Source organism: Phoca vitulina, unplaced genomic scaffold, assembly GCF_004348235.1.
Source record: "Phoca vitulina isolate PV1807 unplaced genomic scaffold, GSC_HSeal_1.0 scaffold11, whole genome shotgun sequence".
NCBI classification, from domain to species: domain Eukaryota; kingdom Metazoa; phylum Chordata; class Mammalia; order Carnivora; family Phocidae; genus Phoca; species Phoca vitulina.
In genome coordinates, this window is record NW_022589714.1 from 42,992,177 (window position 1) to 43,008,873 (window position 16,697).

Genomic DNA, 16,697 nt, shown 5'->3' on the forward strand with positions numbered 1-16,697 from the left:
TCTAAGTAGGCCAGCTCTGTAGCTAAACCTGGTGCCCAGATCTTAACCCGGCGCGTGCGCAGCGCTCTCCGTTCGGCCCCGCCCCAACCCCGCCCCAACCCCGCCCCAACCCCGCCCCTCAGTACTTCCCTTCAGCCCCCTCTACACTCAGTAACCAATTAGGGAGAGGAGGCGGTCCTGGTTGGCGCGGTGCTCCTTGGGTAGTGTCCCTAGTTACTGTTGCTAAGGCTGCGGCTGGCCGGAAGTGGTGGGAGTCAGAAGTTTTGGGAGCCAGATCCTGAGAGAGGTCAAGGGTCAGTGCCCGAGCCGGGAGGAGATGGTGAAGCAGACTATACAGATTTTCGCGAGGGTGAAGCCCACTGTCCGGAAGCAGCAACAAGGGGTACGGGCAGCGAGGGCGCCGGCGCGGCGGGGCCTCCCAGGCAGGGGAGGGACGGCACGCGGGGCCCTAGGCTAGGGAGGGGGTTTGGCGAAGGGCGCCGGATGTCTCCCTGAGTCTCGCACACTCTGCTGAGGCGCCCCGGCGGCCACGCAGACACCAGCGCCCCACTGTCAGGGACGCGGGCAGACACCCGGGCCACTCCCGCCCCGCAGCGCCCTGTGGGCGCGAACCCTGTGCACAGAACCACACACAGGCGCCCGGGCACACGTGTTCACGCAGGGGCCGACGCGTGCGTGTGTGCCTGTGTGCGCGCTCACAGGGGCCACGCCTCGACTTGCACCCTTCTCGCACCTTTCTGGGAAGCGGTCGCGCAGCTCTGCACACTCTGCACACAGATAAGCCCAAGTGTATGTTTCTCACTCGGGCAGAACGTGCCAGCAAGAGATGCGTGTCCATGCACGTCTGAGATGATACAGATAATGTAGGTAGATACACAGACTAAAAACATACCACTGTGGCTCTGTGCACAGTGGGCCCTGAGGAATTTGTTGCCTAACTACATCGTGCTTGTGCAACACAAACATGAACCTTTGACATAGTACCTTTTGCAGATATACATATTTATGCATCCCAAAGCAAAGAATACACATATACTTTTCATTCAGAAAACATTGAGCATTTACTAGGTGCTTCCTCTAGTGTGCTAAACTCAGAGGTACAAGAAGGTTAAGACCTTGCCCTTGCCATGAGTAGAGATACATGGTGTGCTTCTTAAATGTTTCAAAACATGTTTTTTTCTCCCTAGAAAGACTATAGTCATTCTTACCACTTAGGCATTTTGTCTACATGAGGACTTAGGTAAGGGCAGTCTGGAATGGGTATATTATTAATAATATTTTATATCTATTCCATATCTACAGTGTGTATATATGTAACATCATAGTATATCATAATGTAGCATTTGCCTCATGTTGTTTATGTATTTGAAACAAGAATACAGCATCTTTGTCATCATCATCAAAAGATTTTTTACTCATGGACTACTTGAGGATAAGATGCATGAGAAGACTCCAAAGAAAATACTTTTTTTTTTTTTTACAGGAATAAAACAGTGTAGAAAGGAACCATGGATATCCTCCCATTTTCTCTCCTCTTATATTCACTTACGAGAAGGTTTTTTAAAGTGCTTCATATATACCAAGTGTTTTATATGTAAAGTCCCTCTGTACCTCTTCAGATTTTTAGCCGAAAATATTGAGCTTGTCTACATAGACTCAGCAGTGGGAAGCAGGTGCTTGGATTTGGTAATGTTAGAGGATTGGTTGGGTGAGGGGGTGGGGGAAGGTTGGGGGGGTTGATGGAGAATCTTGGGCGTAATTTGAACTTTCTCTTTTCTTAAATTGCAGTGTTTGGATATTTTACTGTGCCTTCTTTTGCATTTCTTTGGTGAGATTCTGTAGGGTGGATTGTTTGATACTGCAGGGAGTATTTTAGGTCCTACTGTATTTTTATAATGGCAGATCCTTACCAAGATGCAACATTATGCCACATACACAAAAATAAGAGAACACAGCTGAACACATTTTGAGTTAGCGTATCCCTGCTCTCCCTTAGAAATCCCACTTTTAGCACCCTATCTTTTTGCTCCTGAGATGTATGGTTGTTTCTTTGCCTGTAACATTCAACCAGGAGTGATTCAAAGGTATTTTTCTTTTTTTAAGATTTTATTTATTTATTTGAGAGCGAGAGAGAGCCGCAGAGGGAGAGGGAGAAGCAGGCTCCCACTGAGCAGGGAGCCCGACGTGGGGCTTGATCCCAGGACCCTGAGATCATGACCCGAGCCAAAGGCAGACGCTTAACTGACGGAGCCACCCAGGTGCCCCTGTGTTTTTCTTTTTTTCTTCTTCATTTTGTGGTTCTATTACTTCGTTAGTCTTATTCCTTAAGGCACTATAAAGTAAGTTATAATAATCTATAGAATGGTAACTTAGAAGATGCGTAAGACAAATCTCATAATTTTAGCAACGGCCATGCTTTTCATTTGTATAGTGTTCAGTACATTTCAAAACATGTTCACATTCATCCTTGCATTTCTTATAATTGTCTTCTGGGTCTAACCCCCCCTCCCCCACTGTGTCTCAAGTAAGTATTGTTATGACTAAAGGTAAAGAGTCAGTCTATTAGACTAAATAAGTTTCTGGTTGAGAGGAACTTTTCTTAATGCCTCAAAGAATGGCTTAATCAGCAAGGTAAAGGGTCAGTGTTCTTAACCGTAGTCGATGGTCCTTTCTGTCTTCTGAGCACTGTTACAGAATTTTTGAAAACATGTGACTCACATTAAAAGGAGTACCTCACTCTTGTATGTTTCATGTCTTACACACCCCTTTCACTCACCTGTCTAGCCATTAACTTTTTTTTTTTTTTAGTGTAGTGCCATACAGGATATATTTTAAACGTCTCTTGAGAAAACCTAGCCACGGAAAGTCTCGGACCTGATGCCATTACTTTCTACAAATAATTTTATTTTACAGGATGACTTTTCTGCATGAATTCTTCACATTTGAAGTAAGAGGGTTCAATAAAAATCTGCTTAGGAAAATTACTTACTTTTGGGAGATTTAGGTGAGCTTTTACTTGTTTAAGAATATGACTCCCCCCCCCACATAATCAAGCATCTAAATGAGTCTTAAACAGGAAGTATTGCCTGTTAGAAAGACTTTTATTTCCTGTTGAAAGACAAGAAGTCTTTTTAAAAAACCTCTAAATCTAATGACTAACATTTTTTATGGTGCATTACAAAATGCTTCCATTTCCATGACATCATTTATCCCCACAGCAATCTTGTAAGGGAGGCAATTCTCTTTTCCTCATTTTATGTATAAAGGAACTGAGATTCTTAACGTGGTAGCTGGTCACACAGCTGGTAAATTGAGCTCAGTGTTGGACACAAGTCTTTGGGTACCAAGTCTTAGGCTATTCTTTATTCCACGTGACCTCTTTATAGGCTTGATCCTTGATTTTCCTGGCCAGTAAATAAAGGAGTAGGTAACCAAGAAGAGAGTCAGAGACTTTGCAGTTGGAAGGGGGGTTGGTTAAGACCCTTCATTTCCATATCAGTTTAGAGAGGTTAAGTGATTTCTCCCAGGTCCCTTGCTAATTAGTGGCTGAGCTGGGAGGAGAACCTTGAAGATGACATCAAAGACATGAATTACATATGTCTTTTGAAACCACATGTCTTTTATCAAATGCCTGAATATGTCTCATGGAAATTTGGGCTGCTTTGAATATAACTTGAATTAGAGCATTCTTGTGAGCTCTCTGAGAAGTCTCAGACCTAGTCCTTTGATCTGCTTCGGCCACTTTGTAAATGCTTAGAAATGCTTACTGGTTGTAGAAAGATGTTAATTTCTGGTACATAATTCCAAAGCAGTACTTAGATTAATGTCCTGCTTTCAGAACTATTAGTTTCTCAACAACAGAGACACTCAAATGCTCAAATTTGAATACTAGATCATTCAGAGAGGATCTGAGCTTTGGTAGAGCATTGATTTAGATTTTACCTCTTTTTCTGTTCCATATATTTGTTAGAGTCTGTGCACAGTTCAAAGAGGAAAATTATCCAAATTATACTATGTTATGACTTATCTTGAGAGTACAATTTTTTATACAGTTACAATGCCTATCATAATAACATGGTCATAATTCAAGCCATAATTTTACCATGCTATATTCATTTGTTGTCTTCATATTTGCAGATTTATTCCATAGATGAAGATGAAAAATTAACCCCTAGCCTGGAAATTATCTTACCTCGTGATTTGGCAGCTGGATTTGTGAATAATAAGCGAGAAAGCTACAAATTTAAGTAAGTTTATCTTTCGCCTTTGTTTCTGTTTTACTATTACTATTACTATTTACTATTACTTTTACTATTACTATTTACTATTTCTTATAGTACATTAATATCCCCTGTGAAATCATTAGTGCCATTTCTTGGGGAGAATGTAGTGCAATTTTCTATCTCATCTAGTAGGTAGATTTCAAGTTGTCTTTTCATCGCTGGGCCCAGAGTTGAAAAGAGGGTGTGTTTCTTTTCTTTTCTTTTTTTTTTTTTTTAAGATTTTATTTATTTATTTGACAGAGAGAGAGAGCAAGGGCATGCAAGCAGGGGGAGTGGCAGGCAGAGGGAGAGAAGTAGGCTCCCTGCTGAGCAGAGAGTCTGCCGGAAGTGGGATCATGACCTGAGCTGAAGGCAGAAGCTCAACCGACTGAGCCACCTCATCATCCCAAGGGTGTGTTTCTCTGTCCAAGATGCTGTCCCAAGATCCCAGCCTTTCTTTGTTACATCTGTTTATCTGGTGTTGTCCTTTTCCTACTTGGCCCACTATGATTTAGCACTTAGAGGAAGCTCAGTATATGACTAAACTTTATTCAAGTTAATAACTTAAGGTATAATCTGTGTGCTGTATAGATGAGCCTTCTTTATAACATAAATGATATCTGGATCTCATATCCTCATATGCACACTCCATATCTCTACTGTCTAATGTAGCGGCCACTAGCCACAGGTGGCTCTTAAGCACTTCAAATGTAGCCAGCCTGAACTGGGATGTGCTCTAAGTGTAAAATATATCAAGGATTTTTGAAGGCTTGGTGTGGAAAAGAAAAAAAAAAAAAAAGAATGTAAAACATCTCAAGAATTTTTTCATACTGATTACATATTAAAATGATAAAGTTTGGGGTTATATTGGATTAAAAATAGATTCTTAAAATTAATTTCACCTGTTTCTTTGTTTAAAAAAGTGGCTACTGGAAAATGTTAAATTACATATATACTCACATGTATGGATTGCATTATATTTCTCATCCCTACAGTGCTGAACTGTAGGGATCGGGTGAAACATACCCAACAGCCACCCCTGGATTGTCATCAGTGCCTTTGGTCCAAATTCTCTTTTAGTAGCCAGGCCTTGAAATGGGGATTTGGGCTCCTTGATGCTGCCTTTATTCTCTAGTTTCAGTCTGTGCTGTTTTCTTTCATCCACACTTTTGACTTTTGAAGAAGTTTGAGCCCAAGTCAAAGCCATATTTGATCTCTGCCTAAATTTAGGTAGTGGGTTTCTAGGTCCCGTGGAAGGAATCCTAATTGCTGTCTTGCATTTCTTTGTAGGCTGTTTTGCTTGGGCCCTGTTTTCATACTGTTTCTGCCCTCGCCCTTTGCATAAAACCAGCCCAGATATTTTTTATGGTTCTCTCTCAAATTTATTTATTTATGTATGTATGTATGTATGTATGTATGTATGTCTCATAAGAAGTCTCTTTGGTCTTGACGGTTTGTCCTCTGTGTCTCACTTATCTACCTCGTCCCACCTCCACCCCATCTCCTTGTGTCTTCTACTGTATGCACGCGGGATTGCTAACACATGGCTGCATAGTGAGGTGGTCCTTACCCTGTCTTTTTGGCTCCCTATTGCCTTTCATTTTGTTCTTCAAGGAGTGCTTTATAATACACGACTTACTTTTTCTGAAGCAGGCATTCTCCCACTGATGTAAGCATGCCACATACTTCAATAGCTATGACTTCATGACAGCTGGGCGAGGCCAGTCTCTATAAAGCCACAATTTGCTGAAACATTTGATTCAGCGTGATTCTATGTGATTGTTAGGAACAATTGGCCATGTCTCCATCTATTGGCCTTTTCCAAAGTATTCTTTGTATTATGTAGATAGAAACAGTGCATTGAAACATGTTCATTGAAAATGTGTTATTTGCTTATTTTTAAATCTCTTACTCATTCCTTCTAAATCTCTGGATTAAAAATATTGGCTTTAGCATTTTAAATAAAGAAATTAATAAAGTATTTAACTTATACCTATGTTCAGAGATAAATATTTCAGCATCTTAAGGGTGTTTCCTGCCAAGAAAATTCATTCATTCAATCAGTACATATTTATTGACCATCCGCTATGTGCTGTTTTAAGGGCTAGGAACACAGCAGGGGATGCAACAAAAGGTCCGGCTCTTATGGTGCTTACATTTTAGTGGGAGGGGGTAGATAGGCAGATCCTTAAGTACAGTGTATATTAGAAAGTGTTAAGTGTCACGGAGAAAACTAAGGCAGGCAAGGGGAATAAGGAGTGCCAGGAAGAGGGGCCACAAAGGGGAGGGATGGAGTGTTTCATAGGGCCATCAGGGAAGGCGTCCCAGGAGGGTGATATTTGAGCAAAGGCTTAAAGGAGGTGAGGAAGTCAGATGTTCAGATGTCTGAGGGATTGGGGATTCCAGGCCAAGGAAAAGCCAAGAGCAAGTCCCAGAGATGGGAGAGTGCTGGCATGTCTGAGGAAGAATAAAGGGGTCTGTGTGGCTGGAGAAGAAGAAGGTTAAAGGAGCAGCAGAGTGGCCAGATCATAGGGAGCCTTAGAAGTCATTGTAAGGATTGTTTTGGGGAAAAAGTCATTGTAAGCTTTTTCTTCCCAGTGTGTTAAGGGAAGGCAATGGAGGGTTTTGAGCAGAAGAATGAAATAATTTCACTATGTTTTAGCAGGATCATTTGTCCTGGCATGTGGAAAAATAGACTGTAAGAGCAGTCTGTTTCAAGGGAGACCAGGCAAGAAATTATGGTAGCTTGGGCCGGGGTAGTAGCAAGTAGAAATGTTGAGAAATAGTTGGATTCTAGATGCATTCTGAAGGTCAGAGCTGACAGAGTTAGTGGATGGGTGGGATACAGAGTGTAACGGAGAGAGAGAGAGAGAGAGAGAGAGAGAGAGGAGTCAGGATGCCCTAAGGGCTTTGGGCTGCGTGTTTAGAAGGATGGAGTTTTCCTGTACTAGGATGTGGAAGACCAGGAAGAACAGGTTTGGGGTGGGAAGAGGTCAGCATATGCCAAGTTCGAAATGGACTTTAGAAGAAGCCTACACAATTTCCTAATAAATGAAAGGACCTCCTCAGAATCAGGACACTGAAGTTATGTCTCAGGGAGCATTACTGATTAGCTCCAGGGCCACGAGTAAATTGCTTTATCTCCCTGGGCCTCAACTTCCTTCTCTGGAAAAGATTTGACTGAACTCTTTAAACTCTCTGATTCTGTTTTGTTCTTCCATGGTTTTCAGAAGCTAGCTGATCATTAATGACTTTTCAAATTACTCTGTAACTAAATTACATAAAATAAAATATTTTGGGATGATGATATTTGGTCTTTAAGTACCATTGTATGATTTACTGAAACGCCTGCTGTCTCTTGGGTTTACATGGTGGTCGATGTAATTCCTATTACTTAGGGAGGTGGAGTTGGGAATGGCTGATGGATTCACTCCGTCATCGCCAGCCTGGTCAAAGAAGCAAATCAGCCTTATCACCATCATCCTCAAAAGCACCGCTGAGTCTGTGCTCAGAAATCACAGTAGGTAGTACTCTCAAGAGCGCTTGAGCGGCCACGTCCCCTGTGTTGTCAGCATTCATATCTGAAGCTGTGATGCACCTGCAGGGTTTTGAGGAGTATTCTGGGCAAACTGGTAAATACTGCTAAGATATAATCTTGCCTGCTAAATGACCTGGTCACCAGAGTGTCTGACAATCTCTCTTTTTGTATAGTTTCATTATTTGCTTCTTCAAAAGGGAAGTTGATAAGCTCTAAGGATCTTTTGAAGTTAATGTTGATTAAAGACCATGAATTTCATTCTATTTTGTATTTCCTACCCAGCTCCAGACATCCTTCTGAACTCCTTGGTCATGAAAATAGTCCCACATTTCATGTAGTCTCTACTTTTTTTTTTTTTTTTTTAAGATTTTATTTATTTATGTATTTGTCAGAGAGAGAGAGAGAGAGAGCACAAACAGGGAGCGTGGCAGGCAGAGGGAGAGGGAGAAGCAGGCTCCCCACTGAGCAGGGAGCCCTATGTGGGGCTCGATCCCAGGACCCTGGGATCATGACCTGAGCTGAAGGCACACACTTAAGCGACTGAGCCACCCAGGCGTCCCCATGTAGTCTCTACTTCAATAGAATATGCATCCGACTCACTTGTGAATCACAAGTGAGACACATGGACCAGAAGTTCCTAAGCCACTCCGAAAGCTGCTTAGGATGCCCTCAACATGTTTGTTTTAAAGGTTTTGCTTTAAAGCCACACCACCCCTATTTTTTATTTTGAAAAATTTTAAATACACGGAAGAGGTGGAAGAATAATGCAGTAGCCTCTCCTAGACCCTTGGTGGGAGATTCACCAATTGTTAACATTTTGCCCTATATGCTTATGCTTCTCTCTTTCTTTTTCTCCCCCTTCGCTCCCCTCCTCTTTTCCCTCCCCATGTGTCCCCTCTCCCTCTTACTTCCTTCATGATGTTTTAATGAGGGCCATTCCTGCTGATAAGTGACTTACCACACTATAAAAGTTACGTTGGGTTTCCCACTGTGCCCGTGATCCTATGCTGAGCTCAGTCATGGCGCCATTGGGAGACAAGCAACGTCGACACCGTTCCTCCGCCCCATGGCCCTGGCCTTGCCAATCTGATAAAGGTGTCTCTTTGCAGGCCCATCTGGATTTACTTTTTGACTTTTGATTCATGATCAACCCAATGGGGCAAAACTGCCCTGAGAATTTAAGTGGCCGATACCAAGATACAGCACCTATTGATGGAAAATCAACCTGAATTCACAATTTTAAAACCAAGTTCTATAATCGTATATTTCACAGCTGCATTCTGTCCTTACAGGTCAGACATCAGAAATTCAATGGCTTGTTTACATCCTGTTCTTGGGTTTCCATTTCACGTACTTATCTGGATTCGAATTTGATGCCAGTTGCAGACACTGTCCCTCTTGAGGGCTAAAGAACACACAGTTTATTATTTGGTTCAAAGCTGCTGCAGTTTTTCAGAGGGATTTATTGTGCAGATCTTGTCAAAGCAATACTGTTTACCCACCATTTGTATACAGGGGTACAACAGGGCAGTGTGGTCAGGACTACAGGGCAGACATTGTGTCAGGTTAGGTAAGCCCAGTGATGTAAATATGGGGTAATTTACAAAGCTTTTAGGAAAAAAAATATTAATCCAATTTTGTTTGAAGCTCAGCCTTTAAATAACTACTACTTTCATATTTGCAGATTTCAAAAGATTTTTGATCAGGGTGCAAACCAAGAGACCATTTTTGAAAACATTGCCAAACCAGTTGCCGAGAGGTAGGATTTCCTATATTTTGTTCGGTGGGTTGGTGGTTTTTCATCTTGTCTTCAATTTTCAGATAATTGTGGTAATGTGCTTCGGCATATCAATTATGTACTCATTGCTGCAGGGCATGCAACGATGCTAGTATTAATATCTTCTATTCACATAGCTGTTTGTTTCAGATTTAGATTTAGATTCTGAGCCTTAAAACAAGCCAGTGAGGTAGAAGAGCCATTATTACTCCCATTTTAAAGGCTGTATAACTCTCTGAGGATCTGAGAGATTAAGTGACACCACTCAGGATTGTGTGGCTAGTGGTAATGGAGCCCTGGGTGGGGTACATCACCGTACTGTTAAGTCCAGGGCTCTTTCTCCAATATAGCATTTCCAGCATCTGGTTAGAGGGATGAAGGCTGAGGAACGGGTGACACCTGGGAGGACTACTAATGGTTGACCCAGCTTTACTGCAGTGTAATAACTACTTTTCAAAGCTTGGCCCTTAGCTTCTAGGTCCCTTGTGTTTCTACGTATTCAGATAGTTCCAGGCTACTGACTATTAGAACCAAACTCACATGAGAATACCGAATCAATCAGAATGCCATTTTATTAGTATATGTTGGCAAAAGTGTCCTTGGGACTAGACACTCAAGCCCTTTTGATAAGTACACTCTCCTCTTATAGGAAACCTGTATGAGAAATTACCACTACTTAAGGTTGCTTTCTCATCCTGATATCAGTTGGATGATTCTAATGACTTCATAATCTCCAAATACATCTATCTTTATGATTAAAATGAAAAATGTTCAGATAGTCCCCAATTTAGGATGGTTCAACTTAGGATTTTTCGACTTTAGGATGGTGTGAAAGTGATAGGCATTCAGTAGAAATCCTATTTCGAACTTAGAATTTTGATCTTTTCCTGGGCTAGCGATTTGCAGTAGAGTACTCTCTTGTGATGCTGGGCGGAGGGGAGGCAGTGAGCACAGCTTCCAGTCAGCCACGTGATCACAAGGGTCAGCAACCGATGCACTTACAGCCATACTGTACCCATATAACCTTCAGTACACTAGTCAATAAGTTACATGAGGTATTCAATACTTTATTATAAAACAGGCTTTGTGGTGGATGATTTTACCCACCTGTAGGCTACTGGGAGGTTCAGAGCACATTGAAGGTGGACTAGGCTAAGCTGTGATGTTCAGTAAGTTAGGTGTATTAAATGCATTTTCAACTCATGGTGGGTTTCTTGGACAGAGCCCTATTATAAGTGGAGGAAGATCTATATCTGTTAAATAAACCCATTTTTCAATTCCACTCATCAGTATACCCTCTCCCACAGACATTGCTGGAAACTCATAGTCACATTTTGTCTCTCAAACTCTGTTTTCTGAATCCTACTCCAACTAAGCCTTTCTCTGTAAAAACAGTCTTCCTTCACAGTGGGTGAAATGCAATCGAATAGGCTTTGGCTGTTTTAGTTATAGTCACAATCCAATAATCTCTTCGGGTTAAATTCAGGTCTCCTTGACTTCACGTCACACATCTCTAAAATTCTCTTCCTTTTAGTAATCTTTTGGGTTATGTCATTTTTCAGTTAGCTGACCTCATGTGTTTTATTTTGAAACTTCCTAAAATCATTCAGGGAGGGAGCCTTAGTTTCTGTTTCCTGGATGTCTGATTTTTCCTCCCATTGCTACTGAGCTCTTCCATCTTGAGCCCACTTCCCCCTCCAGCTCTTGCGGGGTCCTCGGCCTGGAATTGTCTTCCTTCAGAAGTCTTCATGGTTGCCCCCTCAGCCTTGAGATTTTGCTCATATGTTACCTTCTCAGTAAGGTCTTCCTTTATTAACTGCACTTGAAATTGCACTTCCTTTCACCCTTCCCTGTTTTATTTTAGTTTTTTAGCACTCATCCCCATCCGGGACACTGTATAGTTTGGTTGCTTATTAGGGTTTTGGTCTGTCTTCCACTAGAACAAAAGTTCCACATAGGCTGGGATTTGTTTTCACTGACTTGACAATGACACCCAACCTGATGATGACAAGATTTCAAGACTGATAGACATTTTTATCCAGGCTGCTCAAGTGTTCTTAGTGAATCGTATCTTTTGTCAGTGGGAAACATTCCTCTTTGTCCTTTTTTTTTTTTTTTTAAGAGAGGGAGAGAGAGCAGAGGGAGAGGGGTAGAGAGAGATGATCTTAAGCAGGTTCCATGCCCAGCATGAACTTGGGGCTCCATCTCACGACACTGAGATCATGACTTGACCTGAAATTAAGAGTTGGACGCTTAACTGACTGAGCCATCCAGGTGCCCCCTTTGTCCTTTTTAAGACTTTTTTCCTTATATCCCATTTTTTCTGAAACTATTTTTGCTTTTTTTTTTTTTTTTCTGTTAGCCTTTATCTGGTTTATCTTTCTCCATCTCTTAATTCAACCGCCCTGTGACATTTTGTTTTTAAGCATGGCCCAAATAAAATATAACTGGCTTTTTCCTTTCAGCCACACTCAGAGTCCCTGATCTTTAATTGGGTACTTTGACTTGTTTATATTTATTATGATTATGATAATGATGTTTAGAGCTATTCTTCCTCTCTTAATTTATTTTTTCCATTCACCATACTTTGTTTTTTTCCTTTGTTGCTGTTGGTTAGTTTGACTATGCTTGTTGCTGCCGCTGCTTTCCATTTTCTCCCTCAAGGTGTACCTTGTACTTCAGCAGCCCCCATGTAGTTTAAGTTCAGATATTTAAACTCATTTGTATTTTTTCTCACTACCTAAAGTTTCTCCCTCTGTCTGTCTCTCACCTTGCACACTTTTACTTTGACTTTCCTACCCCTGTCATTTCCAGTGTTGAGACCAACTGATAACTGCATTCTGGATTGTTGTAAATCATTTTTATTAATAGCATTTATTTAAATTTATCTCTGAGTTAATATTTATTACTTCGCTCATCACTGTTCCTTATACTCTTGTCTACTTCTTGGATTCCTTTTTGAGTTTTGCTGCTCATCATCCTTTAATAAATTTTTTGAGAGTTCAAGACTGGGGAACTTCTGGAAGCTTTTCATCCCTCTTCACAGTTAAATGGAATTTGACTGGGTATAGGATAATCCCAGCTTAAACATTTCCTTTCTCTCATAACTGTGAAGATACTGCCCCATTGCCCCCTTGCTTGCAGTGTTGCTGAAAAGATGTCAGTGTCAATCTGGATCTTATTTCTTCATAGGAAATGCCTTTTTTTCCTTTCTGGAAGCTTTTAGGATTTTTTGATTTTGTTCTTTGTTTCATATCAGTGAATCTACTAATAGTGTAGGTATGGCTGTTTTTTCATGTATTCATGTATTCTTGTCTCATTCAACCACTTCAATCTGAAAACTCTTATATTCAAGCTCAAGGGTCAAGTCATCCCATTGATAATATCTTTAATAATGAACAAAATCATTTCCTTCCCTCCAGCTGTTTATTTTCTCTTTTTGGAACTTGTATTTCCAGAACTACCACTTCTTGCCTTCAAATATTATAGCTGTCGTTTCCTAGTTTCCATCTCTTTGCCTTTTGGTTCTAAGTTCTGAAAGAATTTGTTAGCTCAATCTTCCAGCATTGGTAATTTGCTTTTCAGTTGTGTGCATTCTCTATCACCTGCCGCTTAAATTTTTAATTTTAGCAGTTTTATTTTTTCACTTCTAGGAGATGGGGAAAAAAGTCTCTTCTTGTTTATTGATGTGATATCCTCCCTTTTCACTCTGAAGACAATTATTATCTTCTTTTGAATTGGCTTTCTTTTTTCTGTTTTTTTTTGCTTTTTTTTTTTGTTTTTTTGTTTTCTGTTTTTTTTTTTCTGCTTTTATTTATTTATTTATTTTAATGTTTATGCTCTACTGTTGCTTTCCTGGTGCAGATTTTCCTCAGATAATTGGTGATTTTAAGAAATGCCTGGTATTCCCTGTGAAGATTAGTCTTCAGGAATACATGTCCAGTGGAAATCTAGCCACTCTTCACAGGCCCTTTCAAGCTGTGTGTTGGGTTAACACATTGTAGCTTAATTCTGGTTGCTGTATACAGTTAAAGCAAAATAAAATTAGTTCTATTTCTTTCCAAAAGTATGTAATTCAAGAGTCTTGCTAATTTAGACTCATCTTTTCCTATCTAAGTCAAAGAGTGGTAAGACTGCATGACTACAGAGCTGCATGACCAGTGGTGAGAATTTATAAAGCTTTACATTTGTGTCATTGGAGATTAAGTAAAAGACTCTTTGTCGTTAGTTGTTTATTATTGAGTACATCTCCACTAGGAAGTACTTTGTCATCCCACCTTTTTTGAACTTTTTCTGAAATATATCCTGTGTTGTTTAGCAACATGCAGAAACAGCCTTTTATCATATTAGTTTTGCTCATTGGTTTTGGACTCGTTTTGTATTTATTTATTTTTTATTTCTTTATTTTTAAAGATTTTATTTATTTATTTGACAGAGAGACACAGTGAGAGAGGGAACACAAGCAGGGGGAGTGGGAGACGGAGAAGCAGGCTTCCCGCGGGGCAGGGAGCCCGATGTGGGGCTCGATCCCAGGACCCTGGGATCATGACCTGAGCTGAAGGCAGACGCTTAATGACTGAGCCACCCAAGAGCGTTTTTTATAAAGTTTAGTAGGCACACAAATGCACACAAATGTGTATAGTGCATGGTATTGCATCATATGAAAGAGCTTGTAGGGTTTTTTTTAAGCTTATTATTGAAGTATAATTGTTGTACAGTGTTATATTCATTTCAGGTATAAGGAATTTGTGGTTTGATGTGACATTTCATCCAGTGTTCTGCTTCTCAAGCTGGCATGCATCTATCTTGGGAGTATGTAGTGATCTCTCAAGGGATGCTTGAGGCCACAAGCCAAACATGGCACCTCATCCTGGAGTGCAAATTTTATTGAAAAATTGAAGGAGAGAAGGTTGAAGTCTCGACTTTTCTGAGGTCCTATCCCATGCACTTGTAAGTCTGCAGAATCCCAGTTTTTCAGCCAATCTTAGGTTTTGCCTAAAAGCTTGGGGTGTAGGAAATTTACTTTTATGTGCAGTGAGTGCTTTTGGAAAAACGTAGAAATTTAGTGTTTTAGAGGAACATGGTTTGACCAGAATGAGTAGGGTGCGCACCATCAGGGGGACTGGGTGTGCCAAAGACAGAGGTCCCCACAGCCAACACTGGACAAGCTAACGCATCTGCAGTGCAACAAGGCCAGCCAGGTGATGACACTTAGTCACCCCATGAACCAGTTCTTTTTTTTTTTTTAAAGATTTTATTTATTTATTTCGGAGAGAGAAAAAGAGAGAGAGAGCGTGAGCGTACACAAGCATGAACGGGGGGAAGGGGCAGAGTGAGAAGCAGGCACCCCGCTGAGCAGGGAGCCCAATGCAGGGCTCCATCCCAGGACCCTGGGATCATGACCTGAGCCAAAGGCAGATGCTCAACTGATGGAGCCACCCAGGTGCCCCTGAACCAGTTCTTTTTAACCTCTGATTTTACCAGTTGAACAATACCAAGTGCAACCTTTCTGTTTATGCCGAGAAGAGGATGAAGGGAAAAAGCAAGCTCCAGGGCTACCACGGCAGACTTGGAGAAAGATGTAGTGGAATACTTGCACTGTGCTGTGGCTGGGCAGGAGGCCAGGGCTTGGTAGAGGAGATATTCTCACGGGAGGGGCGGTCCCACACCTCCAGTGGGGCAGGGCCAAGGCTCTGCAGCGCTCTTACCTGTGGCTCTAGGAAACAGGCTCTGCTGATGCTGTTGGTTGCATAGCTTGTCAAGTCCTGCTGCATAAGCAGAGACAAGGAGACCAGAATGGGGTCCAAGAGAAGCCACAATAAGAGTATTTAAAAAAGTAACTTCAAATCTCGCTGGCCGGTTTTTCACCTCTGTGTACTCATGCTTCTACCTTGTCTGGCTCAAACAGTGTGGCAGTGGAATGATCTGATTCTGCCCTCAGCCCTGTGAATAACTCACTGTGAGACTCTGGGTCCGACCTGCCACTTCCTAATCAGTTATCCCCTCAGAGAAAGGGAGATGCCAACAAGACCAACTTTACAAGATTGTTTTGAGGATGAAAAGAAAGAGTGCATTCAAATGTGCCATGTGAACTTCAATGCTTTCTTCATTCTAAGGGTTGAAAAAAATTAGACATATGTATTCTTTTTCCACTTTAAAAATATACCCAGTAGCTATGGCTTCAGACCAAGATGAAGTAGACACACTTCTCTCTACTCCTCTCACTAAGTACAAGTAAAAACTCTGGGCATTATATATAAAAGAAACATAAGAAAATTCTGTAGGATGGGGAGAAGAAGGTAGACTGGCCAGGGGACCCCAGGACCCGAGGAATGACATGGGTTTGTTTTTTTTTGTTGTTGTTGTTGTTGTTTTGCCTCATGTGTCCCAGGCTGGATGCTGGAAAAACTGGCAACCCAGAAAGACCAATAGCCTCAGACAAAGTGGCAAGAAAAGTCTGTTCTCTACAGCCAGAGGACTGGGAAAGGGGCAACCCCGTGAGACAGAAACTTCTAGATACTAGTTGCCTTACTCCATCCAGATACCATGGAAAAATCCCCAGCTGCACCCCAACAGCAAAGGCCTGGCTTTCACAGGGCACCGCATCCCCCACTTCCAGGGTGCTATCAGAGGAGTGGGAAGAATTTCATTCCCACTTGGAGATGACAACTTCTCCCTCTCCCCTCCCCCAAGTTGTCATTGGAAGTCACATGGAATCCTGGAGTTCACCACCATCCAGCAGGAACAAGGCCTCCCTCACCCTGATGTGGTATCAGTGGGCAGCAGCAAGGTGCCCCTTCCTCTCCTATCCAGGGAGAGTGTCAGAGGAGGCCTAGAAGGGAGCCTGAAATCTCACCCCCACCCACAGAAGGAGCTCCCCCCAAGTGTCAAGACAGATAGGGTGGGGAGCCTGGACCTTCACCCCCACCTGGCAGTGGTGAGGTGGCACCCTGCTTCTCCCACTAGCATGTGTCAGAGGAGGCATGCTAAAACAGATTGAACTATGATCTAAAATCTCGTAACATAATACCTAAGCTATCCAGGGTACAACTGAAAATCATGCATCAACTACGAAATATCAAGAATCAGGAAAACATCAACTCACATAAGAAATAATCAA

At 41.7% G+C, this 16,697-nt stretch overlaps 1 protein-coding gene across 1 annotated transcript in view; it reads left to right on the forward strand.

Moving 5' to 3' along the window:
- Positions 1-239: 239 nt before the first annotated feature.
- The window catches only part of KIF6 (kinesin family member 6), a 422,557-nt gene continuing 406,099 nt past the window's right edge, over positions 240-16,697 (forward strand). Inside the window, exons 1-3 of the mRNA XM_032409883.1 lie at positions 240-382; positions 4,138-4,247; positions 9,485-9,559. Coding sequence (XP_032265774.1) covers positions 317-382; positions 4,138-4,247; positions 9,485-9,559 — 251 coding nt within the window. The 5' untranslated portion in view covers positions 240-316. The remainder of the gene's footprint in view (positions 383-4,137; positions 4,248-9,484; positions 9,560-16,697) is intronic.